General features: G+C 37.4%; 3 protein-coding genes across 8 annotated transcripts in view; 1 reads left to right on the top strand and 2 right to left on the bottom strand.

Moving 5' to 3' along the window:
- Nucleotides 1-8,416, bottom strand: part of LOC125242422 (endoplasmic reticulum metallopeptidase 1-like) — a 135,659-nt gene extending 127,243 nt beyond the window's left edge. The window contains exon 1 of the mRNA XM_048151243.1: nt 8,363-8,416. Coding sequence (XP_048007200.1) covers nt 8,363-8,383 — 21 coding nt within the window. The 5' untranslated portion in view covers nt 8,384-8,416. The remainder of the gene's footprint in view (nt 1-8,362) is intronic.
- The window catches only part of LOC125242423 (neurofilament heavy polypeptide-like), a 49,195-nt gene extending 29,612 nt beyond the window's left edge, over nt 1-19,583 (top strand). The window contains exons 2-7 of the mRNA XM_048151244.1: nt 16,807-17,018; nt 17,721-17,895; nt 18,274-18,383; nt 18,615-18,697; nt 18,810-18,875; nt 18,960-19,583. Of these exons, the coding sequence (XP_048007201.1) occupies nt 16,807-17,018; nt 17,721-17,895; nt 18,274-18,383; nt 18,615-18,697; nt 18,810-18,875; nt 18,960-19,355 (1,042 nt within the window). The 3' untranslated portion in view covers nt 19,356-19,583. The remainder of the gene's footprint in view (nt 1-16,806; nt 17,019-17,720; nt 17,896-18,273; nt 18,384-18,614; nt 18,698-18,809; nt 18,876-18,959) is intronic.
- Nucleotides 19,584-23,065: 3,482 nt separating this feature from the next.
- Nucleotides 23,066-26,139, bottom strand: part of LOC125242421 (endoplasmic reticulum metallopeptidase 1-like) — a 39,864-nt gene continuing 36,790 nt past the window's right edge. For all 6 annotated transcript variants that reach the window (XM_048151236.1, XM_048151237.1, XM_048151240.1 and 3 more), the window contains 2 exons: nt 25,798-25,976; nt 23,066-25,227 (listed from right to left, as the gene is read on the bottom strand). In XM_048151236.1, the coding sequence (XP_048007193.1) occupies nt 25,060-25,227; nt 25,798-25,976 (347 nt within the window). In that variant the 3' untranslated portion in view covers nt 23,066-25,059. The remainder of the gene's footprint in view (nt 25,228-25,797; nt 25,977-26,139) is intronic.

The following is a 26,139-nucleotide window of genomic DNA, read 5'->3' as shown; positions in this document are numbered from 1 at the left end:
AAATCACGGGAAATTAACCACATCAACTCCCGTTTTGATTGGCGTTTTAAAATTCCATCACACTACATCAGTTCGTTTTAAAGCGGATCCTTCCTTTTACCCAGAAATAAAGGAAAAAAAAAATCCTTTCTGATCAGGCCGCTCTTACTAACTAAGCAATTGGTTCAGTGGTGTTATGAAGTTTACAGGCTCGAGTACTGCCTGAGGTGTATTTTTTTAATTTTTCTTTTCATTTAAAAATGTGTAGTTATTATAGAAAATATAGCGGTACGAAAACATTGAGGATTAAAAAGTACAATACAATACAATACAAATCCACTTTATTGCACAACCTCAGAAATGTATGTGTTGTATGTATGTGTATGTATGTAAATGTAAAAAGTGTCAAGTAAGTATAATTAACAGGCTTATTGTCACGATCATGTTTGTTTACTATTATTTTTAACCGCCGCACCCAAATCTCAAGGAAGGTGCTTCTCAATTCGTCTGGTTTTTTTTTTACGTTTGTTCCACGATATCTCCGTCGTTACTGGACCGATTTTGAAATTTTTTTTTATTGATTGAATGTATATGCATACAGATTGGTCCCATTTTTATCAGAACCCAGTTTTGATGATGGGAACTTGGAGAAATCGAGGGAACTCCTCAAATCTGAAAGGCATACATATGGTGATTTTTATGTTTTTTAACCGTCGCCTCATATCTCAAGAAGGACGGTTATCAAGTCGTCTGTATGTTTTTTTTTTTTATTTTTTATGTTTGTTCCTCGATATCTCCGTCGTTCCTGGACCGATTTTGAAAATTTTTTTTTGATTGAATGTATATAAGTACATACAGATTGGTCCCATTTTTCTCAGAACCCAGTCACAGTATAAAGCAGTAATAACTCTTCTAACAAACTTCACTCCGCGCGGTGTGTCGAAAACTACTCTCCATATGCACCAAATACATGCGAAACTGGTAAGTATTGGGCTGGACAGTCGGGGCCGCGTTCGCGCGCTGTGTTGACGTGTTGAGTTCGGGAGAAAATGACGTCAGCACCGAAGACATATTTTCGTTACTGTAGTGTTTATGGGTGTATGGAGAACAGTTCTCAAAATGCGGAAATGTCAGAATGTTCTTTAGAATTCCTAGACACCCAGAAAAGTAAGTGGTTGTTATATTTTTGCAGTGTTAGGTACATTATTGCTTACGTAAATGGCGTAAAAGTGAGATTTAAAGCTAGAATGACACATTAAAATCAATAAAGATTTATCTGTAACGACATTTAGGTAGATGCTGCGATCTATCTAGCTCGAAAGTTTGGTACCTACTTAAATATTGTGCAAACATCTATTCAAACATTTTATGTAAATACGATTTCGTCAGTATTTAAGAAACAAACACGTACTTGAATCTTTATTAGATAAAAAGGTAGAAAGAGCGTTGGTACTAGCATAGCGCCATACACAGTTACTACGAGTAGGACAGTAGCACCGGTACAACCCTGCGTGACCTTGCGCAGTAGTAACGACCGCGTCGCCGCTGCCGGAGATTAACTACTGATTTATCCTTATACTGTGACCCAGTTCTGATGATGGGATCCTGGAGAAATCGAGGGAACTCCTCAAATCTGAAAGGCATACATATGGTGATTTTTGTGTTAATAAAGGAACAGCATGCATTTAGGTACGGAACAGTGACATTTGGTGCAGTGGAACTGCTGATGATGGCCAGAACGGAACTCTTCAAATCTGAACGGCACGCTTATAGTGACTTGGGTATTTTTATACGAACAGCATGCACTTTCGTACAGAACAGTGACATTTGGTGCAGTGGAATTTCTGATGATGGTCAGAACCGAACTCCTCAAATCTGAACGGCACGCTTATAGTGACTTTGGTATTTTTATAAGAACAGCATGCACTTTCGTCCAGAACAGTGACATTTGGTGCAGTGGAACTGCTGATGATGGCCAGAACCAAACTCCTCAAATCTGAACGGCACGCTTATAGTGACTTTGCCATTTTTATAAGAACAGCATGCACTTTCGTCCAGAACAGTGACATTTGGTGCAGTGGAATTTCTGATGATGGTCAGAACCGAACTCCTCAAATCTGAACGGCACGCTTATAGTGACTTTGGTATTTTTATAAGAACATCATGCACTTTCGTTCAGAACAGTGACATTTGGTGCAGTGGAACTGCTGATGATGGCCAGAACCAAACTCCTCAAATCTGAACGGCACGCTTATAGTGACTTTGCCATTTTTATAAGAACAGCATGCACTTTCATCCAGAACAGTGACATTTGGTGCAGTGGAATTTCTGATGATGGTCAGAACCGAACTCCTCAAATCTGAACGGCATACTTATAGTGACTTTGGTATTTTTATAAGAACAGCATGCACTTTCGTCCAGAACAGTGACATTTGGTGCAGTGGAACTGCTGATGATGGCCAGAACCAAACTCCTCAAACCTGAACGGCACACTCATAGTGACTTTGGTATTTTTGTAAGAAAAGCATGCATTTAAGTTCAGAACAGTGACATTTATTTAGTTATGTTTGTTAAGCATATGTTTTGAAGTCAAAGTTTGTCAAGCTTCGATTTCTTATAATATAATCGGATTCATGAGGAATTGAGGAAACTCCTCAAACCTTAACGTTATACGTATATTCATTTGTGTTTCCATCTAATAATTAAAGCATTAAAAGCAGTTTTAAAAAATACTTACACATTTCTACATAATCCAACATTCGCAAGTAGCTTTCACCAGAACCCGAAAGGCGACGGTTTTTTTTTTCTTAAAAATTATTTGCCAACAACTCAACCTTTCGAAGCATAGAGATGGGCGGCGGGAAAATACCCGGGGTAGATATCGGGTATTTACCGGGTATTTACCCAATCTACCCGATATTTACCTTTTCTACCCTAATGGGTGGGTATAAATAAATATTGTAATAAAATGGGTCATAAATTGAATTTAATCGTGAAAAAATGTTTTCTTGGTATTGTATAATATATTTATATTTTATTAATATAGTTCTATAAACATATATCGAAGTATTTGTATTGAATAAGGAATTTGTTAAATATCATTGACATGCTTGTGTGTTAGTTACCTCCTCCTCCTAAACGGCTGAACCGATGGGGATGAAATTTTGTGTGCTTATTATAGTTCCTCTCAAGTAACAATTTCTGGTCCTATAGTGGTCGAGGACACCAAATTAAATCACACTAAATGGTCCTATAAATAGTCTATATTGGTACTGTAGAGCCGATTTGGCGCAATTATGCAGCCATTTAGTGATATAATAGGCCTATAGCAGTATCATCCGTGACGTTTAAGGTCTATAATGGTGATGTAATGATGACTTGTGCTAATTTGTTGACATAGAGGACACAGTAACGCTATTATAGTATCAATTTATGCTATAGTAGCATTTGAGATTCCGTTATACAGGTTATTTTGTTCTATAATAGCAGTTGCCGTCCCTTTTAATGCGAAATTTCTAAAATAATTTAATGTGTGTAATATTTAACAAAAACTGTTCTAAACGAGGAACTTAACGAAAAGTGGCGTGTGAACTTGTGAAGTTTAGTCTCAATTAACATAATTTGGATTTCGTATACTTCCATCATTAGAATCATCATCATCATCATCATCATTACTGCAAAAAGGTATGCGATGGAAATTTTACCGTTAAAAGAATATTAGTTTAATGGAGTATTTTAAATGCGCCCTCGATTTATACATGTTTTGAATAAAATAAATAAATATAATTCAATACAATAAAATTATTGGCACCATAGTTTCTACTATGGATCCAAGAAGTAAAACATACGCTTTTATAGTTCGACTATATCACTTATCATACGCATTCACTGCCATAAGCCCGCCATCGTGGATTCAATTAGGGTTGCATGAGAATTTAACTATGATCCAGTTTAACTTATACGTTCTTTATATAGAAAACAATACTTGTTTTCAATGTTTTACTATAGAAAGATCTTTTAAACAGTATTAATAAATGTTGTTTTCTTTTTAGTATGAAAAATCTAAACTACAATTGGTCGCTATGTGTATTTTTAAAGTTAATTTCTAGAAAAACACTGTACGGAACCAGATACCGCATCTTTGGCCTGATTTCATAATTACGATGTATAAACACCATAAAGCAGCCTTTTAAGGTCAAAATTGTCATTTAAAAGTAATCGTTTTCTACTCTTATATATCTGATTTGGTTTATAAAACATATAGTAAACTCAGCTATAACGCTATTGTGTTTTAAAAGAGATACCGAAACCATTATTCAACAGGTCTGTGATATTTAAAGAGTCATTGTGGCGTATACGGCGATGAGATATAAAAGGCATTAGAAAACGACTATAACCTTTTCAAAGCTATATAAACGTATCCTGAAAACTTCATTATACAGCAAAATAGCTCTATAATGGTATTCATATCACTACTATACAGTGTTAAATACTATAGCAGTGTTTTCCAAAGCCACTATATCCAAAAATAGTGGTATAGTTAGGTTTTAAATCTGTTAAAACACAACTACTAAAAATACTATAAGCGGCTTGTTGGTAACCTTAATAGCGCAAATTGATAGCATAACAGTGATTCCTAACACTATTATACAATAATATTGTTCTTATTTGATCCTGTTATAGACCAGGCCTATAGCGGCTCTATAAAATGGTGATATAAACGTTTACATCACTTCCTAATAACACCTTTTAGCTGTATAACACAACAACTATAGCGGCTTGTCGGGAACCTTAATAGCGCAAATTGATTGCATAACAGTGATTTCTAACACCATTATACAGTAATATTGTTCTATAATAGTCATATTTGATCCTGTTATAGACCAGGCCTATAGCGGCTCTATAAAATGGTGATATAAACGTTTACATCACTTCCTAATAACACCTTTTAGCTGTATAACGCAACAACTATAGCGGCTTGTCGGGAACCTTAATAGCGCAAATTGATTGCATAGCAGTGATTCCTAACACTATTATACAATAATATAGACCTATAGTAGTCATATTTGATCCTGTTATAGACCAGGCCTATAGCGGCTCTATAAAATGGTGATATAAACGTTTACATCACTTCCTAATAACACCTTTTAGCGGTACAAGCTTATAGAGCTAAAAGGTGTTACTGGAGGCTTTTATACGACAGGCGGTCACGCCGAAAACCTTTATACGACATCTATAGTAGCTTTTAGCGTCGAAAACCAAAATTATAGCACTAAAATGTTACTTGCTGTTTGTTTGGTAAAGCCTACTATCTAGCCGAAGTCCAGTATCTAGCCGAAGTCACATAGAAGGCATTATTACAGTCCGAATTCAAAGCAAGTGTTAATTAAAATCACACATGGACGTGGCGCTTGTTTAGCTAAGTACAAACTAAAGTATAAGTATCCCATAAATAAAAATAAAAAAAAGTAACTGACCGGTCAAGTGACTTATTGCACCCTTTCAATACGGATGCACCTACCTGGCGTTTTGCAAAGCTGTGACCTCATTGGCTAATGAATTTGAATTTGTCTGTCCACCGTGTTTTAAGTTAAGTAAGTTATTTGAATACTTAGTGGGCCTAAAACATCTGGGGAATACAACATTTTAATTGAATGTGGTAAATTACACATGATATATGGAATATTTGGAATCTCTGTTAACATTTTAATATTAGTTAGTCAAATATATATATTTATTTTAGTAGAAAAATATATTTCAGTCATGTAAATTAAGAATAATCTTTAATTTCATAGATTATTTTTTATACCCGCTCATTTGGGTAGATACGGGTAAATACCGGGTAGATTGGGTAGATATGGGTATTTTCCCGGTATTTACCCGTCAGCGCCCATCTCTACGTTTCCATAACGTAGCATACCTTCAGCGCCGAAACTAAACAATTACCTACTTAAATTCTAAAAAATAGTAGGTATTTTAATAGTCTGATCTCTACACATGGAACACAAATAATTTGTAGATATATATACATAATATACATATTGAAGTTTAACTAAAAATATAGTTTAATGAACCTTTTTATCTAATATAGGCACCTAGTGACCGTAACGCAGCAGATGATTGATGGTGGCAACATTACCGATGTATGCAGGCCCAGGCAATCTGAATCTACGTGGCTAATAATATTTTAAAAGTCACTGTAAATATTGTCAACAGGTTACCAATCAGGTATGTGTGATATTCATCTGCGATTCGTGGTGCAGATGCCCAAGTTCCAAGTGTACTCCAAAGATTACGTTAAGCAGATGCCTACGCAAGTTCCAAGTGTACGTGGTCTCCAAAGATGGCGTCAAGTAGATGCCTACGTTACAGATTGGATGTCAATCTTTCCCGCTTATGAACTAAATAATACACAGAATGGATGCTGCCTTTGGCCGCACAACCTGTAGCATACACAATGTACTCGTATAAGGATTAAGGACTATTGGGAGTTGGTGAAATCTAGAGGTATACTAATAAAAGCAATGACTTACTACTTATATTTAGGTACATTATTTTATGAAAGCGATACGTGTGAACATGCAATGATGTAATTGTAATGAACAAGCATAATGAATGTTTAACAATACCGGCCATTCTTGAATCATGAACGTATTAAACATGACAAAAGCGGACTATTACAGGTCGTTTAATGTGTAATCAGAGCTGACTGCAATTCGCCTGAACACGCATACCAACTCTGTGTTTCATTACTTATTCAAATGAAGTAATGTACATTGTACAGATGTACAGTCACTATCAAAATTATTGGAGCTGTCGAAGTGCTCAGAAATATCTGAACTCGGTTACCTACACTTAACGCCTTGTCAATTATAAGTGTGTCGCGTATCCAGATATTTGAAAGCAACTTGGTTGCTCCGATATATTTCATGGCGACTGTAACACAACAGACAGGCAAACAATGGTAGCGCGATAAACGATATAACGTCAAGCCATCCTTTTCGCACTATTTGTAAGTGCGATAGGGACCTACTGATGCGATAAAGTTTATCCAAATACAGTAGAACTCGCTTAAAACGATTCTGAGGGGACCCAGCCAAAAAAGCGTATTATACGGGAAATCGTATTAAACGAGAAAAAAATTGTGATTTTTCATCGTAAACTTTTAATATGGTTACTTTTTCTTGGAGCATTAATGCTTTTCTTCTTATTTTTGACATCATTGAACCAAAGATGGGACAAAGAATTCAGAAACAACACCGACACTCAACACCGCAGCAGTGATAATGAGCGAAGTGTATGTAGGTAGATAGTTAGATACGAACTATCGCACTAACCACTGAGTTAGGACGACAAATTACAAAGTAATCTTTACGGGTGGCGGTGTCGCCAGAATCGCGTAATTAGTACAGTACAATTAGTTCCGATTATTGTCACCCGCATAAATAAAGTTGTAAAGTAATGCAAGGTGGGTGGTTTTAGATGGTGTATTAAGCGGGGACGCGAGTCGTATTAACCGTGAAAAATTGTGTGAAAACGAGTCTCAAATTGTAGGGACCGGCGTAAAATGGCGTATAATGCGGGAAATCGTATTAAACGTGATCGTTTTAACCGGGTTCTACTGTAGTGTGCTACGCCCGCAGATTGGAGTTGTTATAATAATTATAACTAGTACATGAACAGTACAAACACCAATACCTCCACCAGGACAGAATGTGTAGCGCGGTATTAGTCAGATGGTACCGTATTAATGAATGGAGTATTATTAACCCGCTGCCATGGCTTCATGGGACACAATCATTTGTCATCCATAACGATAAATCAAAATCATATTAGGACACAGATAAGGAGCTGCCTTTGACTTGATTTTACTGCTACATTACTCGTAAATACACTACATTAATTGTTTTATTGTCAAGGGCGCAGCGCATCATTGAGTGTTCGAGAATTTCGTTCGAGGTGGTTCGAGCACGCGGTAAAACAGCGCTCATATCAGCCGTGGATAAGATAGCACTCAAAAAGATGATCCTAGTTAATGCCATACTTAATTAAGTATTTGCAGATCAATGCAACGCTAATTATCACTTGTCCTGAAGAATTGATTGCAGACTTACTAGTGATTAGCTTATAGGAGAGTTTAAACGTTAATGTAATACACATAAGCATCATTATCTGTGTGAAAAACTTTAAATCATTTCAGTCAAAAGATATCGACAAAGGAAGAGACAACTGCTAATTCCATTCACGTTATAAAAGTATTAATATTATCAATTGCAAAGGCCACAGGTTTTTACAAAACGTGTCGGCACCAACGTTAATCGGTACATTGCAAATTAATTAAGAAGTGATTAGGAAACTAGCAGAAAATCACAAATCATCTTACATTTTTGTACGCCTTGCTCATTTTGATTGCGATAAGCGTTAATTGTACGGTGTTAACGGCTTACGCTCACTCACTAACTGACTATTTTTGAACTCCCTAAATCAGATTACAGCACGATATCGTTAAAATCTATTGATCGGACCGAGTTCCGTTGAAAAATATGTATGATTCATATTTAAATTTTGATTCATTCCGTTGTCAAGTAGCTTTGCAACTTATATAGCAATATGCCAAAAATCACATACATAGCTGCTAATATATACAAATATTGAAGGAAAAATATTTAAATGCCATATCTGAAATAATATGTTCTACCTATATCAAACTATATGAATACTAAAAATACTAAAATACATCACGGAACTAAGTACGAATACGTTGATAATGATAACATCTACCGAAAATAAAATAAAAACGCGACCCTGATACCTATTTAACTACACACCTACAAACAGAAGAGATTATTTAACTACAAAACAGAACCCTATAGATTACTGTGATTTCTAAACCTGATAAGGTGCCTTCTAATGTGTGCCTATTCGTCGAAAGTTTGACATTTCACATTAGTAAAAACACGAAATTTTGGGTTTTTACTTTGGCTCCTAATCTTATCTTTCGAAAATTTGGTACTCCATAGACAAACTGAACCAAAAGGAAGCGGCTAAATATTACGTATCTTCAATATTCAGCTTGTTTCTAGGTAGTCACTGAAGGAGCAGTTATCAGTTCCACCCATTGTCTACTGGTGTTTAGTCAGGTTCAAAATTAGCTAAATCAAAAGTTAATCTCATGGAGGATATCGTGACCATACCTGGATATTTTATTTCGATTGCAGTCGGGGGACCTTCATGTCAGGTTTTGCCCATTGTCCCCCGACTGCAATCGAAATAAAATATCCAGGTACGGTCACGACATCCTCCATGAGATTAACTTTTGATTTAGCTAATTTTGAACCTGACTAAACACTCATTATTCCATTTTATATTAATCAAGTTGACTGACCAGCATGTCTAAAGATTATTTTCATCTTTTCAGTTCGCTTTAAAACTGCAGTCGTGTTTTTAATTTTTTAATTATTTATTTTATTTCGGAGCTCTGATAAAAAAATCTTATCTTAATAACTCAACTTCATGTCAATAGATGGCGCTAAATATTGGAATCATACACAAATTAATAACTTTGTCGTGAGCTTTCCAACTGTACGTCTAGCAATCTTCATCAAGAAGGAGTTTTGGCAGAAGAGCAGGGTGCCGACTGTCAAGTTCCAGCTCTACGGGCGCTCTGACCAATGACGCTTGTATAAATCTAAATGTTTACCTTCGTAGATTCTCTATGTACTCAATAACGTCAAAAAACAATTCTAAGAGACCCAAATTAGGCTATAGATTATATTTTTCCCCTCACTAGCTCGGAAACACGTATTTTGTCCTTTAATACCAGCGGGTAAAAACGCATTTTATCCACTAGTGGGTAAAGTAATTTGACCTTGAATAAAGTCAAATGAACTGGTTTAAAATTGATAAAAGTAGGTGAATCTAGCAATAAAGATGATTTACCACCTGTGGAACTACTGGAAGCAGTGATAAACGCATTTTTTGCGTTGCAGTTTCCTCGCTATAGTGAGGAGAAATATATTTTATCACTGCATGTATGAAGTATGAAATGAATCACTGAAATTCATTTCAAAAGCCCACGCCTAGACCAGTAGACATAAGGAAGGGCACTTATTTATTTTATATTACTCAGCAACGTGTTAGGACAATGAGTAAAGATGTCCTTGGTAGGTAGATATGTATAATACTATAGTAGGTACCTAATTATAGGTATGTACTGAGGCGCTCACAGAAAAAAATACACCCCAGCAGGCCTAGCACATGATGGCCGCGGGAGTATGTCGCCGCGAGATAGACTACCTGTCCTTATGTCATTAATACAATTAGACAAAGACGTGTCATCTATCTCGCGGCGACCTACTCCCGCGGCCATTATGTGCTAGGCCTGCAAGTATACACAATAAATATGTAACTCCGTATAGACGGATAAAATCTAAGAAAAAACGTACCTTAAAGCTCTACCCATACAACCATTTCAGTCGCAAAATCTTCAAATCAGTAACTAACTGTCAAATGTGACATAACGCGTGGTAACGTCGTGCAAACAATGCGACCGTATTGATACAATAACAAAATGTAGTCGTCGTGTGCACTCGTTACGGTAACAAAATGTGTACGAATTTGTGGCTGTCAATGTCACTGTCAGAATGACTTTTAACGACACTTTATTAGTCGACGTTTGCACACATAACGGTAACAACATGTGGACGAATTTGTGGCTGTCATTGTCACTGTCAGAACGGTTTCTGACAGTGACATTGACAGAATTTGTACACACATGTGTAGGTCTGATTACCGAACTGCTCCTAAACCACTGTATCCGCAAATGACAATCTGAAATACGAAGGTTTCTCAAACTGTCTTGTGAAGTTGTGGACTGGTTGCTTTGAATCATTTAAATATGAGCGAATTAAATAATAATAAACGACGACGACCATTTAAGCACTCTTCGACATTTTATAGAAATGTGGGAAAGTTAAGAAAAGTGCAGAATGATAATACAAATAGATAAGCACTTTATAGTTACTTAATGTATTAAATATATAATTTTTAATTCTTATTGATAAAAATGAAGTGTAGTGTTGCTTTACACAATAAAAGTAGGAATCAAATGAAATAGAGTATTTACTGTGATATTAATAGAATTTCTGTTGCGCAATGATAGTTTTTTTTCAGTACAGATGCTGCTTTTTCTAACGCAGTAGTGCGAGCAAATCAAGCAATGATTCATTTCTTGTCTGGTCGAAACTCTTAGCTTAGATTTAGGTACTGAAAATCGTCGTACGATACACGTGCGAAAAGGACATTCACAACTCGTGTCGAAGTAAAACACTCCCTTCGTTCGTGTATTAATTTATCGCTACTCGTATCGATTTTCCTCTTTTCCGCACTCGTATCTACAAGTATTTTGTTTGGGTTACAAAAAAAACACATTATTTACTCTACTACGTTTTATTTATGTCTCTTTAACATTACAAATTTGTAGACACTTATCTATACAAAAATCTTGACTTAAGAAGTACAGATCGCTGAAATTAATGTTGATAGTAATATTAATGACGACTACTTCAACAAGTGTCAATTGTGAAATGCCGCAAAATACTAGTTGCTCTATAGAAGACCATAATAATATGATCCCCGATCCTTTACAACCCAGCAGCTCGGTACGCACGTTACAAATTTTTTTTAATCTTCTTTAGTGAGGGCAACTGAGTACGACGGCATATTTAATTGTTTATAAAGTTTGAGGATACCTGGAAAAAATTAATACATGAAGCCATTTTGAAAATATAATAAATATTCACTGCTTTCGGTCACGCGTGTACGCTGCGATCATTTTGCGACCGTTTGGCGACTGTTTTTTACATGGAATATTACCGTCTTAATCCATATTTTAACAACTTTATTGGTTTTCTAGGCATTATTTTTATTATTTCAGTATAGTATATGCACCGGAGCACTAAAACTTCACCAATCAATATACATAACACGCAAACACCGAGTAGTCAATAATATTATTACTGGTTAAACTGAGGTAAATTGATGGCGCGTTGATAAATTTAGACTTATTTTATGAAATCACTCGAGCAATTTAATTGGCCATGGTAATTAGCCCACATTATATTACAAATGCAAACAATATTTTATCTTTAACAAATTCTTACGCCATTACATTTTAATGTCAAATGATTTTATTTCTTTTTTACTTTGACGTCTCTGACAGTCGCCATTTGAAAAGAATGAAATGAACGAATGATTTTGGGAAAGTAGTCGCCAAACGGTAACAATGTGTGCACGCGTAGTGCACACTTCTGTCACTTCTGTGACCATTTGTGCCTGTTACCAATCGTCCCCATTTGGGTCGCCGCGACTAAACGTCGACCGTACTGCGACTAAGCATTGAGACCCGAAGACCTGTGTGTACACAAAATAGGAGGATTTGCGTAGGAACGGCGACAGATTATGGTTATATGGGTAGAGAAACAGGTACGGTGGCCTAGATGGCGTTATACACCTTTGGGGAACGCTCGGCTAGATGATGGTGCTAATATTAATATTTGACATTTTAACACATATCAAGCTAACAATATGGGCCAAATTGTCAAAACTGAGGTTCAAAACTTTTAAGCTTGTGTCGAGAGATGGCAGTCTATGCACTGTGATTACACATTTTACTTTGACAGTAACACTCTATAATACTCGATCCTCTTTGATAATACGTTTATGGTGTTAGAAATATGTCAACGACCCCAATCTTTACATACTTATAAGTAAATAATATGTCCTTCCCCATTGCCAAATCATTCAGGGAAAATTAATTAGCTCGCATTATTAATCGCGTTATTATTATATTATGGGATTCATTTGGACATATTAGAGACAGAGAGTGTTGAGACATGGTTGGAACTAAGGGTTGCAATGCCATTTTCAGTTGTTATCCCCATTCCACCCAGTTGACGCCTACGGAGTGTTATTTTTCAACACAGACACGGAAGCCGGGTTATTCCTTTATTGGAGACAGACACATGTTGTCTACCACATGACAGTATGTGCACCATCTATCACCTCTTACGGCTCAGCCACGACATTGGTCTAAGCGCGACAGCGGTGAGCGGCGGCCATACATTGGAGCGAGACACAGCGATGGGACTTTTCATTCGCACGTATGGCTGCCGCTCACCGCTGTCGCGCTTAGACCAATGTCGTGGCTGGGCCGTTAGGCAGCTTAAGGCTAAACCGCGCAATCTTAAGCTGATACTCGTACGCACGTCGACAGTGCGTGGTGGACTACGCAGTTGCATCGCATAAGGGTAATCAAGACGCACTTACAAAGCTGGATTGTAAAGCCTGTAAAGCCGGGTCTCCGTCTAATGGCGAGCTAACTTTGGCTCAGCTTGTGGGACCGACCGGACTGACCAAATTGTGAATATAACGAACGAAGCTAACCAAAAACAGGTGCCAAAATAACATCCAGTATCGAGTCATGGTACGGCAACTGAGACCCAAAACAGTTTTTGGATTTGGAATCTGTATAGACAAGTTCAGACTTTTTAATGGCCGCTGTACACATGTGGCCAACGGTTCCACCAACCCTTGGTGGAACCCCTTGGCCAAGCGTGTAGAGGGCTACTTGGCCGTATGTTGGCAGTTAGCGCTAGCGCTGGCCGGCCAACCGATTGATGTCGGTTTTTTGTCCACACATCAAAGGATCTTGGCGCCAATGGCCAACTGCGTTTACACGTTGGCGCTTCATTCAGTTTGTCGTCAGCCGTCAGAGAGGACAGTAGTGAAATATTGATGAAAATAATAAGTTTATCTATAATGCCAATAATAGTATTGATTTTAGGAAATAAAATAACCTTGCAAATGTTAAATGTATTGCCTAATAAAGATAAATGTGCTTATCAGAATATTCAAAAAATTGTTAATATTGGGTTGGTAAGAAAGTAATGAGCGATCGATTGAATTCCACATAAAATTTTTGAGAGAGTTCTAGAATCTTCTATGGTCGAAAGTATATAAAGGGCGAGTCGCACAGTTTCTCGTCAGTCATTCACTAGCTGTCGCCGAGCTAATATAAGGAAGAAAATGGACGAATTAAAATTTAAATTTTTAAAATTAAATTTCAGTCTGGCCATTCAGCCGCCGAAGCAGTGCGTAATATATGTCAGCGTGTTGCTCCTGAAGTTGTGTCTGAGGCCACTGCGAAACGATGGTTCCAGCGGTTTCGTAGTGGCGACTTTTCATTATCAGATCAACCTAAGTCTGGTCGACCGGTGAAGATTGATGTAGCCAAATTAAAAACCTTAATTGAAGGAGATCCGAGGCTAACGAGTCGTACTCTTGCTACCGAGTTAGGCTGCTCTCATGTTACCATAGAAACACATTTACACGAGTTGGGAAAAAACTACAAATACAGTGTTTGGATACCGCACGAACTTGATAGAGATCAACTAAACCGCCGTGCCGATATCTGCATACAACTTCTGTCTTTTCGCCGCAAATTCAACTGGTTGGACCATCTTATCACTGGAGATGAAAAATGGGTCTTATATATAAATCACACACGCAAACGTCAGTGGCTAGCTCCAAACGAAAAAGGAATAGAGGCACCAAAAACAGAGCCTCACCCGAAAAAAGTTATGCTGTTCGTTTGGTGGGATATTCATGGTATTATTCACTGGGAACTCCTACCAAGTGGAATGACTGTTACCGCATCAGTATACTGTAATCAGCTTGAAAATTTAAACCAAAAAATCTGTCAGAATCGTCCACAGCATGCTAAAGTTTTTTTCTTACACGACAATACTCGCCCACACATTGCAAAAGTGACTCGGCTAAAGCTATTGGAGCTAGGTTGGAAAGTGATACCTCATCCACCGTACTCTCCAGACTTGGCACCTACGGATTACGCATTGTTCAGATCGCTAAGCAATGCCTTGAATGAAAAAAAGTTCGATGATCAAGCCCATCTACGACAGTACATAGCTGAGTTTTTTGAATCTAAACCTAAGAACTTCTTCGCCGATGCTATTCATTCTTTACCAGAACGATGGAGACAAGTAGTAGATAACGAAGGCCGTTATATTTTTGATAAATAATTAAAATAATAAATTAAATAAAAATTACAATATTGGTTATGATTCGCTCATTACTTTCTTACCAACCCAATATTTCAAATAATTTAATTTTACTACGGGGTTATTTATTATTTTTTAATCAAATTTTGCTGACAACGTAAATGACCTAGAATTTCCTAGCCTTTTCCATTCCACGTCCAGCTTTCGTGAAGAGCCAATGCCAAGTGATTGGTTCGCAAATGCGTAAACAGCGGCTCTTATCTTGGCCAAGGGGTTCCACCAAGGGTTGGTGGAACCGTTGGCCACATGTGTACAGCGGCCATAAGGCTCATTTAGGTGATGCGCGAACTCGCATTCGGACTGTTGAAATACCTTCAATTTAGGTCACGCGCTCACGCGCACACCAATCCAATAGCGAAATGCAACTAAACTGGCATGCGACGAGTTCTAGCACCGCGTATGTGTGTACCTACGCTGCAGTACATCTGCAATAAGGAAAAATTAATTGTAAAGAATAAATAATTGGTGCAGTATTGTGCAGTCCCGTGTATATGTAGTTTACCATTTCTGTTTGTTCCACATTTCTTTTAGATATTTAATTTTGGCAGTCCCAATCGCAACTTCACTATTGCCTGCAAAAAAAATAATGAGTGGCTTTCTAAATCAATTGCTACTATTTTCCCAGATTTGTAAGAACCTCTTTTTGACACATGACAGCGTCCACAAAATGTAAACTCGCGCAACCTAATGAAATTTTAAATAAAATCCTGTAATAATATGTAAAAAAAAATCAAGTACTTAAAAACAATATTTCGCTTACTGTAAACATAATCTAGCACATGTTACATTTTTGTGGATCTTCGTTAGTGAGTATTTTACGATATTAATTTATCACGCAGGATTTACTTATTATGTCATTTATCATTATTTTTTATTTTTAAACTAGTGCTATGGCAGTCTGTCATTTCGATTCAAATGACATTTCAGTAAGTTGATAGAAATCGTATATTTGTTTAAGCGCCTCCTTGTACATAGGGCCTAATCGATTCAACCAATTCGAAATTAATCGTTAGATTTGGCAAACTATACGTCTTAGCCACATCGCAACATACTTCAAAACAAATGTGTCAAAAATGTGAACTTACAAATCCGGGACAATAGTTTGTTATATTATACCCCATAACATAGTGGTGGTTTATGTCCTGTGGGTAAGAGAGATGTAGACACCAGGCTATAACCATATGTAGGTAACTGACAAATTAAAACCGAAATAAATTACACATATGAAAGAAAAAGTGACCAAGTCCTCTGGTGCCAATAGATTATAATTTAACTTGTGTTCATTAGAATTGATTTAGCAGCGCCATCTCTCGAGCTGTGTCGAAACCAACCTGAGTTTGGTTCACACGGGGGGCAAGAACCATACCGTTCTACCCTAGGGATGGACAGAGGAGGCTACGAGTCCTTGTATAGATTACTCATATGAGAGATAATTTCGACCTCGACAGCTGTGACCTGGTTGGCCGAGCGGATAAAGAGGCATCTCCCGCGATTGGAGAATACGCTGGTTCGATTCCAGCCTCAGGCACCAGAGGACTTGGTCACTTTTTCTTTCATATGTGTAATTTATTTCGGTTTTAATTTATATACATAGTAGTGTGACTACTTTAAGACAGCACAAGTTGAAATATTTTCAATAAATTATAATTTAACTTGTGTTCATTAGAACTGACAAATTGTAATTTTCCAGAGAGCGCGAACGCAACGAAGCCAAAGATCCCAAGTCTGATCCAAAGCCAGAAAGTAAACCTGCCGCATCTCCCGAGAAACCTTCAACTATAAGCCCAGAGGTAGACAAGCCAGACACTACCCGGGCTTCTCCAGAGCGGAAGGAAAAACCTGAAGTGAAGAGAGACCGGTCACCGGTGAAGGAAGAGGTGGCGGAAGTCAATTCCACATGCGGTAAGTGACTCACTTCCATGCAGGGCTAGCACATGACTGGCTGACTCGAGATTATATATTATAAATAAATAAATATTATAGGACATTCTTACACAGATTGACTGAGCCCCACGGTAAGCTCAAGATGGCTTGTGTACTCAGACAACAATATATATACAATTATATATTTATGTCGCTGTGACATAGACCATCCGTCGCGGTGAGATAGTGTCGTGCCGATCATGTGCTAGCCTTGCTGATACATAAATATAGTTAGACTAAGGACCAGTTGCAACAACCATATTTGACAGGCACATCATCGTCACGCAGCAGAGTTCTATGGAACTTCCCATACAATAAAATTTTACGAATGCTTTAACGGTGACAGACGGGTTGGTGCAACCGGCCCTATAAGAGATATTTTAGAATTCCATAAATTAACAGTTAGATGTTTTTTAACGGCACGTGCTAATATTGATACTCGAGCAAGCGAAAGATTCAAATACTGAACCGCGAGCGTAGCAAGTGATTCGCGAAGTGGAATAAGATCAATCAGCCATCTTAGGACATCAAGTTAAAAACTGTATGAAAGTTCTTTGCATTCTTGTCGATAAAATGCAACTTTCTCATCCGTTTTCGAAGAATCAAGAGAGCCTTAAGCACTTGCTGTGGTGAAACTTATTGTGACATGTCATTGTATTGATGAATCTTAATTACTTACAGAAAACCTAACGCCTCCCCGCGTGTCGCCCGAGCGTGCTCTGACTCCACCTTTGCCCGACAAGACCAAGGAGAGGCGGTGCAGCGAAGACGATGATTTAGCCTTCCTTCTCGGTGATATCGATGACATGCTCAGTGACGATGAAGACAGCGGCCGCTTCAAGGAGAAACCTAAGAAGTGAGTCCCAGCAACAAGTTTTGTGTGCTGAATATAACTATAAAGCAAACCCTTTGAGTCTGCGCGGAAAGGGAATAGTCATGTATCGAGTCCATGCATTTCACGACTCTCGGTTAGATAGTGCGCTTGAAAGACGTTTTCATTATTATGTAAGGAGGACTCTGGCACATAGGCATCCCATAATTCTAAAAAAACATCGTCCGCCTGTAAGAAAGTACTTTTAATTAAATTTCCTCGACATTAGCCATGTCCACAGGAGAGGCAATCCTTACTCTATAGTAAGGATAGTACTCTATAGTAAGGATTGCCTCCTATTAATTAATCCTTAATTTATCCTATGATCTGTATGGCCCATTAACATTTTGTGATTGTGTGCAGAGCGGAGGTGGCGCCGCCCAAGCCGGCGGTGGACCTTCGTTCCAAACTGCCGCCGCGGCCGCCTCGACAGAAGATCGTCTTCGAAGAGGAGAAGCCCAAGAAGAGGAGAGGTATAATTTTTTGTTTATTTTGTATAATTTATCCTCTGTTGACACAGATGCTACTTAAATCATCTTGGTAACACCTGCTCTAACCATTTGTGTGTATGTTTTTTACTATTGAGAATATATTAACGGAAAAAGTTGTCTAGAAATTCCTTGCCTACAGCATAAAGTATCACAAGTCACAAAATAGGCATTGTTCTAATCTTTATCTAACCATAATATTTTTTTTTTTTGCAGAAAAATCTCCTCCAGCTAAGAAACCTGCTGTGACAAGCTCTACCAAAATTGACACTGAGACTCCCCAGAAAAAAGTTGTTAAGGTAAATTTCATAAATGACGCCCAATTGTCTGATCTCTGCTCATAATAAACAAAAAATATTACAATATTTAAATCAGTTTGGGTAACTTTTTGAACTGTGTTTTTTATTTCAGCCAAAACCAGTGACAGAACCGAGTACAAATAAATCTCGACAAAGAATAATATTTGAAAACAAAGAGGTAAGTTACTAATTCACTATTCAGTACAGGTCTTTAACGAATCTTAATCGAAGCTTGTCTGATTGTAAACTTTCAATTTCACAGCCTGAAAAAGAGAAAGAGGAGGACAAATCCAAGTCGTTCACTCGCCGCGTCGTCCTCCAACGCAAAGTGACCCAAACAAAAGAGAAGTCTGTGTTCTCTCGCATCGAGGCGAGCGACCCGAGCAAGCCCAACCCGGGCATCTTCAGCCGCGCGGTGCGCACCGCCATCGGCTCCGACAAGCCGCGCATCGTGCTCAAGCGCGACGAGCCCGAGGTGGAGTACGAGAGCGGCTCCGACGACGACCGCCTGCTCGAAGAGGAGTCCGGCCTCGTGGCCGACGTCTCCAACCTGCCGCACGGCATCACCGACACCAGGCTCAAGACCTTAGCGGGGAGTGAAGTGCAGGTAATTTTTATATGCCGATATCGACTTGGGGTAGAGGTGTGGCTGTTGTGACAGTTGAGCCTTGTAATTTGTTAGGCGTAAATGGTATTCGCTTTCATTAGAAAATGCGTTGGTTATGCAACTATTACTTTATTATATAACGTCTATATCGTATTTAGAAATTAATCAATATTTTGGACGCTTTTTAGAGAGGATCTTTATATTTTTTGGGATGGATTTCATAGATATCCCATTCCCATTTCTACTTAATCGCAATTAAAATGTTAACAATATAATATTTTTAATACTGTAGCAAAGTCGGATCAAATCCGGTCAGACTTTATGGGGTTCCGTAGTCAACAATGAATCCGTATAGACTTGCCATGTCTGACTGTCTGTGCGTCCGCTGCATTTGGCATGGCTATTTAAATCAGTTACGCCGACAAAGTCGTAAAGGCGCTGACAATAATCTAATTGACAGATTTAAGTGCTGGAGTAGAAAAATATTTTTTCTAAATATACTGACGTCATGTCATAGATATTCTATAGATTAATATGGCTGATGTTGTTTTTGCCTGATCACGTAAAAGTAAACTTTAAATAATTTTTTTGCGGCTTTTTAAGTCGTAATAAATACTATTTTTTTTCGTTTAATTAGACAGTAATTAATAATATAAGACATACTTTGAAAAAGGGTCAAGTAGCCTATTGTATTAATATTTTTAACTTGTTCATTAATTAGTCAGTATATTGAAGATTATAACTACTTTTATTTAACAAATATGATTGCTTGACGTTTTTAATTATACTTCAGGCAAAATTTAATAAATAACAAATAAAATAAAGTTTATTTAGATAACTGTTACTGGTGCAAAATAATTCCTTAGTTTATATTTCATCCAACAATTCGTTGTATCTAGTTTTACATGAGTACTAACAATATGAAGTAAGCATGTTTATATTATGTAATTTAAAAAGTGAATATTTGTTTGTGTCTGCATAACAAGCAGTACATTGATTATAACACTTTTTAATAGTTGCTATACCACATTATATGTTTTGCTATGAATTGTAGCAGCAATTTAAATTATAATTCGTATTTTCATTGCCATCATCGGGCCCAGTAGGTGTTATGATAAAAGCTGCATTTATAAGCCTACAACGTGTCTTTTTTCTGGACAAATCTACTAAACGTTAGTTCATGTAGAAGAATTGTATGTTTATTTTCGATTTTCGCTTGACTGCTACCTACACATTTTAAAGCACTCTTGTTTTTGTTGAGATGACTGACACAGCACTGCATATTTAGTTTATAACGTTACATAGAGTTACATCGATTTAATTTCTTGTCCAGAAGGTTGCGTTGTATTAGTAAATTAACTATCAACAAAACGTGCAATTAGGTAATATCTACATATAATTTGATATGCAGGGACTATTGGACTATTATTTAGTGATGTCACCATGTTAGACTTTAAGACTTTGATTTTCTTATAAAAGCATTATGGGAATGCAATTTTCTAATATAAGTTTAATTAGGCAATCGACATTACGTCAACACGGGAGTGTTGCAGTAGGCGAACAGATGTAATGCATAGTTGCTTCCACATGTAACCGCTGTTCAATAAACGATTATGTTCACTATATTGTTGTTATTTCAAAATGCCTTCAGTTTCGGCGCTTTTCAGTCGGCATAAAACATCTGTCCCTGTCATACTATTAGTGTGACAGGGACAAATGCTTTGTGTCCGCCTTTGGCTGATGGGCCAGAACTGCAGGCAAAATGTACAGATCTCAAATAAATTTAAATAAATTCTAAATCGTGTTTTTATTGTTACTTGACCCTGTAAATAAGTATACAAATGTAGTTGTAAGCGTACAATTTTGTTTTATGTATGCATTTAATGTGGTCTCGAAATGCATTGCAATTAAATGGTCTCGTAGAGATGATTTAATTGTCGCCTTATATCTATGAAATGGTCATTTGATTCAAATTATAAAGACTGAAGATTGAAATAAAAAGCTTATTAAAGTTCTTTAGACTTTTATTGTCACATTTCCCTTATAATAATTGGGTTGGCAACTGCCAAAGGTGTGCATAGACGCCATCATAGCTTTCCCTTATCGCTAGTGTTTATTTCATTAATTTTGCTAAATATTGCCTTCCAGGGCACACTATTCCATTACATCAAAAATTTGACACGATTCTGCATAGACAGAGGAAGCTATGCTAGCGCATATGTAAAATATCATCCAATCATTCCATTGACTATCCAGAATTTCTCAACAACACCTTTAAAATGAATAAACAACATTTTAGTAGTGCTATTCCAATCCGGATACTTCGAGACTATCTTATCAAGTGTCACTGGTGATAAATCACTGGTTTTTGTGAACAGCTACGCAACTATCTGTACTAAAAATGTCTTATCAAAACTGGAAAACAATGGTATAGTCAGTTCAAAGTTATCAAATAAAAATCAAAGGTAGTTGGCGAAAACACCATTTATAAATTAAAAAGTTTCTAAAGGAAAGAAACGTACATACATGCATGTACCCAGAGTCCGACCAAGCTAAGTTTGCAGGGATGTTATAACCTGTAAAATTATGACTATCAAAATTGCAGCAATCTTAGCGTGGTCTGACTATATCCCTAGCTAATATTTTTAGTGTAATAGAGTCGGTCTAAAACTAGTGCCTACGCCAAATCTTGGGATTATTTGTCAAAGCGGACCCCAGGCTCCCATGAGCCGTGGCAAATGCCGGGATAACGCAAGGGGGATGATGATGAGAGTCGGTCTAAACGATTTTAGCCACTCTAACTCTTCACGACGATATGTTTAAAAACAATTTACAACGATTTTGGTTCCCAAATTCGTGTAATTGACTCAAAGTGGCCTTTCTTAACAATGACTTAACCATTAAAAAAATCTTGTGAATTTGCTACTGCAAATAAATAGTCATGAGGTTTTTCATGATTACTAGTATTAATAGTCTAGAAATATCTTGCACAAAGTTCAAATAATATTCAGACCGCATTGCAGGAGCAGAAAAATCTTTTGTTCAGGCTTATTACCCCCCCTAATATTACCGGCATAAAAGTCTAATTTGAGCAACTTTCTTAAATTTACTTGTCACACAGTTAGGGCCACTTGCATCAACTAAAATAGAGGGTTAACCCACCATTTTATAAGGAATTTGACAGATGACAGCCCACTAACCCTGAGTTAAGGCTGCTTTCAAATAAAACGTCAAAATAATGTAAAATTTATAGTTTTAGTCGGTGAAATCTACACTTTCCGTTATCGAATAGATTTATTTAATTCAAATTTCAGTTAGAGCATCTTATTATCTTGATTTTTATAAGACTGGATTTTTGAAAACCAAGTCACTAAATTAATTATGATTTTTTCTCTAATGCACGTTTAGAAAAACTCACGTATAGAGCTGAATTAGTCGATCTTATTTGTAAAATTTGGACAATTTTTATTACTAAAACAAGTCAATTTATAATTCGTATACCCTGTATTCCCTGTATTCGTGTACTGCAAACTTCTCAGACTACATTTTGATTATAAGGTTTTAAAAAAGAGTAAACGAGGCTAAGATGAATTCAATTTTTTTCAGAAATTACCTAAAATTAAGTGACAATTTCTTTGAAAATCTACATCACATCGAAATAATTTTTTACTTAATTAATCTGCAACGTTTACTTAAATTGCTGTTACGCCTTAGTGATTATAAATTGCTATTATTTATTTTTGTCAATTTTTTGAAAACGAGCCTTCACCGGTACGATTATTACCAGTTTTGGACATTTTCTCATATTTTGTTAGACCAAGTAGAAAAAGTCCTATAATGTGATATATATTTGTAAACTACTCGCAAAGCCCTTAACCTGTGGGATCCCGATGGCACAGATATGAGCCGTAAATAATTTTACCAGGTTTCCCGCGTCCTTGAAAATCCTAGTTTCCGTCAACTCCCAGTGGCGCACATATGTGTCCGCGAATTCGTACACCTATGTTTCCCACGCCACAAATTTGAGCCCGAATATCTCATTCTATTTAAAACTTTATTTCTAAAATTATACGACTCAAATTCCATTGGAATAAGTTTCATTCGATTCCTAATAAAGCTCCGGAAAGAATGGTTCCAAACATCCACTCACTCCCATAGAAACAAAACAAGCCATGACCAGTTAAAGTTGGACCTCCGTGCGTAGAGCAACTTCCGCGTTACCGTGTTGACTTAGTGAATATTACTGGGATTTTGCTTAGCAAACAGTAATTAATAGTTGTTTTTTATATATTTATTCTTTATAGATTAATACTAAATACAATAATTTGTTATTATAGTGCGTTTTCTGTGTAAAAACCGCAAATCAAAGTTGGGTCTAAAGTACGTTGTCCGTTACAAAGTGATTATATTTTCCATCAAAAATATGGTTTTTATTATTTCCATTGTTATTTACTTACCTTATTTTAAGTTCTTAATTATATTATCCATGCAAAATAATAAAAACAGAGCGGATCCAACAATGTTTCATTTGTTACAAAGTGATTACAAAGTAGTGAACAATCGCTCTCTGTTACCGGGATCATGGCCGTTGCGGATCGCGCAATTTTGAAGTAAAAATATAAAGATGTTTTCAAAGGTATTGTTATGTGTTTTTTATACTTGATGTTAGAATATATTATTGGCCGGCGGATTAATAGCATACAAATGCATTTAGATTATAAAACTCTTTTATTTTAGTACATTTAGTCACCTAGGTCTCATTTTCCTTCTTTCTCTGGAATTCATAAGGTATTTAGAATAATTTGGGCGCTATTGAATTATTTTACGCACATCAACTGAAAGTTCAATTCTTCCTCTTTATAATGATATACATTACTCTTAACTATTTATAAACACTTCTGTCTTACAAGCGAAAAACAACACATAAGTCGTACACTCGTAAAGGGTCAAAAAACCTTGGGAAATACGGAATTCCGCAATCGCGCAGTTGCCGGGAAACAAGGGTGCAAATTTTCGCGGCACAGATATGCGCCGGCGGGAGACAACGACTAAACGAGTTTTCGGGTCGCGGGATCCCACAGGTTTTTGATACCACACACGGTATGATCAAGCGCTCGGTTGCGATTTCACTGTTTTTCACACGAAAGCCCTCTTAAGTGATTGGTGCAAGTGGGCCTAAAGGTCATAATTTCATTATTGATTAATATATCACAACCGAATCAATAAGAATAATTACATGTAGGTATCTGCAAACGATGTAGGGAACAAATCAAATTATTTTATTAAATATTTTTTGATTTGTTTTTTTTAAGTAGTAACCCGACCGACCGCCGCGGGGTGGTGTAGCGGTGGAACACGTCAGCCGCGTTAGCTGGAGACCCGGCTTCGCCACCAGTGGGCTTGATCGCTTTTTCTTTAGTATCTATTTCAGTTTATATCTGCAAACGGTTCAATAGCAATATAGTATACAGCTAGTTGACTTGCTTAGAGTACGAGCGATGGTTGCATTTATAATAGCTAGTAGCTATAAATGCACGAACACAATCAATAAATCTTTGGAATTCTGCTAGTATTCGTTTTGCAACAAAAGAGAAACGATACTTATTCTTTATAATGTTTAAAGGCCATATTGTCTTTAATTGAGGGCTAGCTCCCATTGTTAAAATGCTTGGCATTACGGTCAGTACTGACACTCGTAGATATTTCTACACGTTTACTGACTCGTTTGAATTAAAAGTAAGAAACGCTCGGTAAACTAGAAAGCGTAGTTATTCCGTATGGAGATCGAGCTGTCGATGTTGAAGTAGTCTGGCACGGCGTCGAGTAGCTGCTGGTACTCGCGCGTGAAGAGTTCAGGATGCTGCTTCATGTGAGCGTGCTGCGCTATGTCGAGCAGTGGCTGAGATTGCTGCTCCACTGGCACCTGTAAATGGAAATGTACAGTCGCTTTAAAAATGCCTGAATAAAACCTTTATCTATATTGAGGAGTTTAATGTACCGAGCAATAAGGGTGACTAGAAGTCTCCACTTTTTAAATTAGGATATTAGGGAGCTGCAAAATTGCATGGGGACTCCTCTTTATAAAGAGGTAACATTTTGCAGCTGGGGTTACCTACCTATAATAAAGCTGTAACAAGCTGCGCATGGGATTATGATTTTGAAAAAGTTTTGAGATAGAGAGATAAGAGATGAGATAACAAACCAATCCAATCATCACGTTCCACAGAGTACCTACATTATTCGACAAATATTTACAATTTGATGAAAGAACCTAAACCTAAGTAAACAACGTACCTTCAAAGTGATCTAGAAGTACTGTGTGTCGTAGGGATTGCAGTAGGTAGCAGAGGCCTGCACGATGTTAATATGAGGGGCGGCCATTTTGTACGAACGACGAGTCCGTGGTCGCGTCGAACGATCACGCCACGATGGGACCCGAGTGCGACCATAGCGTCAACGTGTTATGAGCCGGACCTGGGATTGGTCAACTTACTTCTAGAGTAATCCAGAAGTACTGCGTGTCGTAGGGATCGCTGTAGGTAGCGGAGGCCTGCACGATGTTGTAGGCGGGGCGGCCATTTTGTACGAACGACGGGTCGGTGGTCGCGTCGAACGACCACGCCACGATGGGACCTGAGTGCGACCATAGCGTCAACGTGTTGTGCGCCGGACCTGAAAATTATGTCGGCTCTTATATATCTTGCTCATAGTTTTACGCATTGTCAAACGACATCTGAACGGCAAGCGGCAGCAACACTTACAAATAGTGCGATAGGGACGGCCTGATGTTTTATCATTTATCGTGCGACCATGCTTGCCTGCCTGAAAGCTTGAA

Source organism: Leguminivora glycinivorella, chromosome 2, assembly GCF_023078275.1.
Source record: "Leguminivora glycinivorella isolate SPB_JAAS2020 chromosome 2, LegGlyc_1.1, whole genome shotgun sequence".
NCBI classification, from domain to species: domain Eukaryota; kingdom Metazoa; phylum Arthropoda; class Insecta; order Lepidoptera; family Tortricidae; genus Leguminivora; species Leguminivora glycinivorella.
Note: the sequence above shows the minus strand (reverse complement) of the source record. Positions and strands in the feature narration are given on the sequence as shown.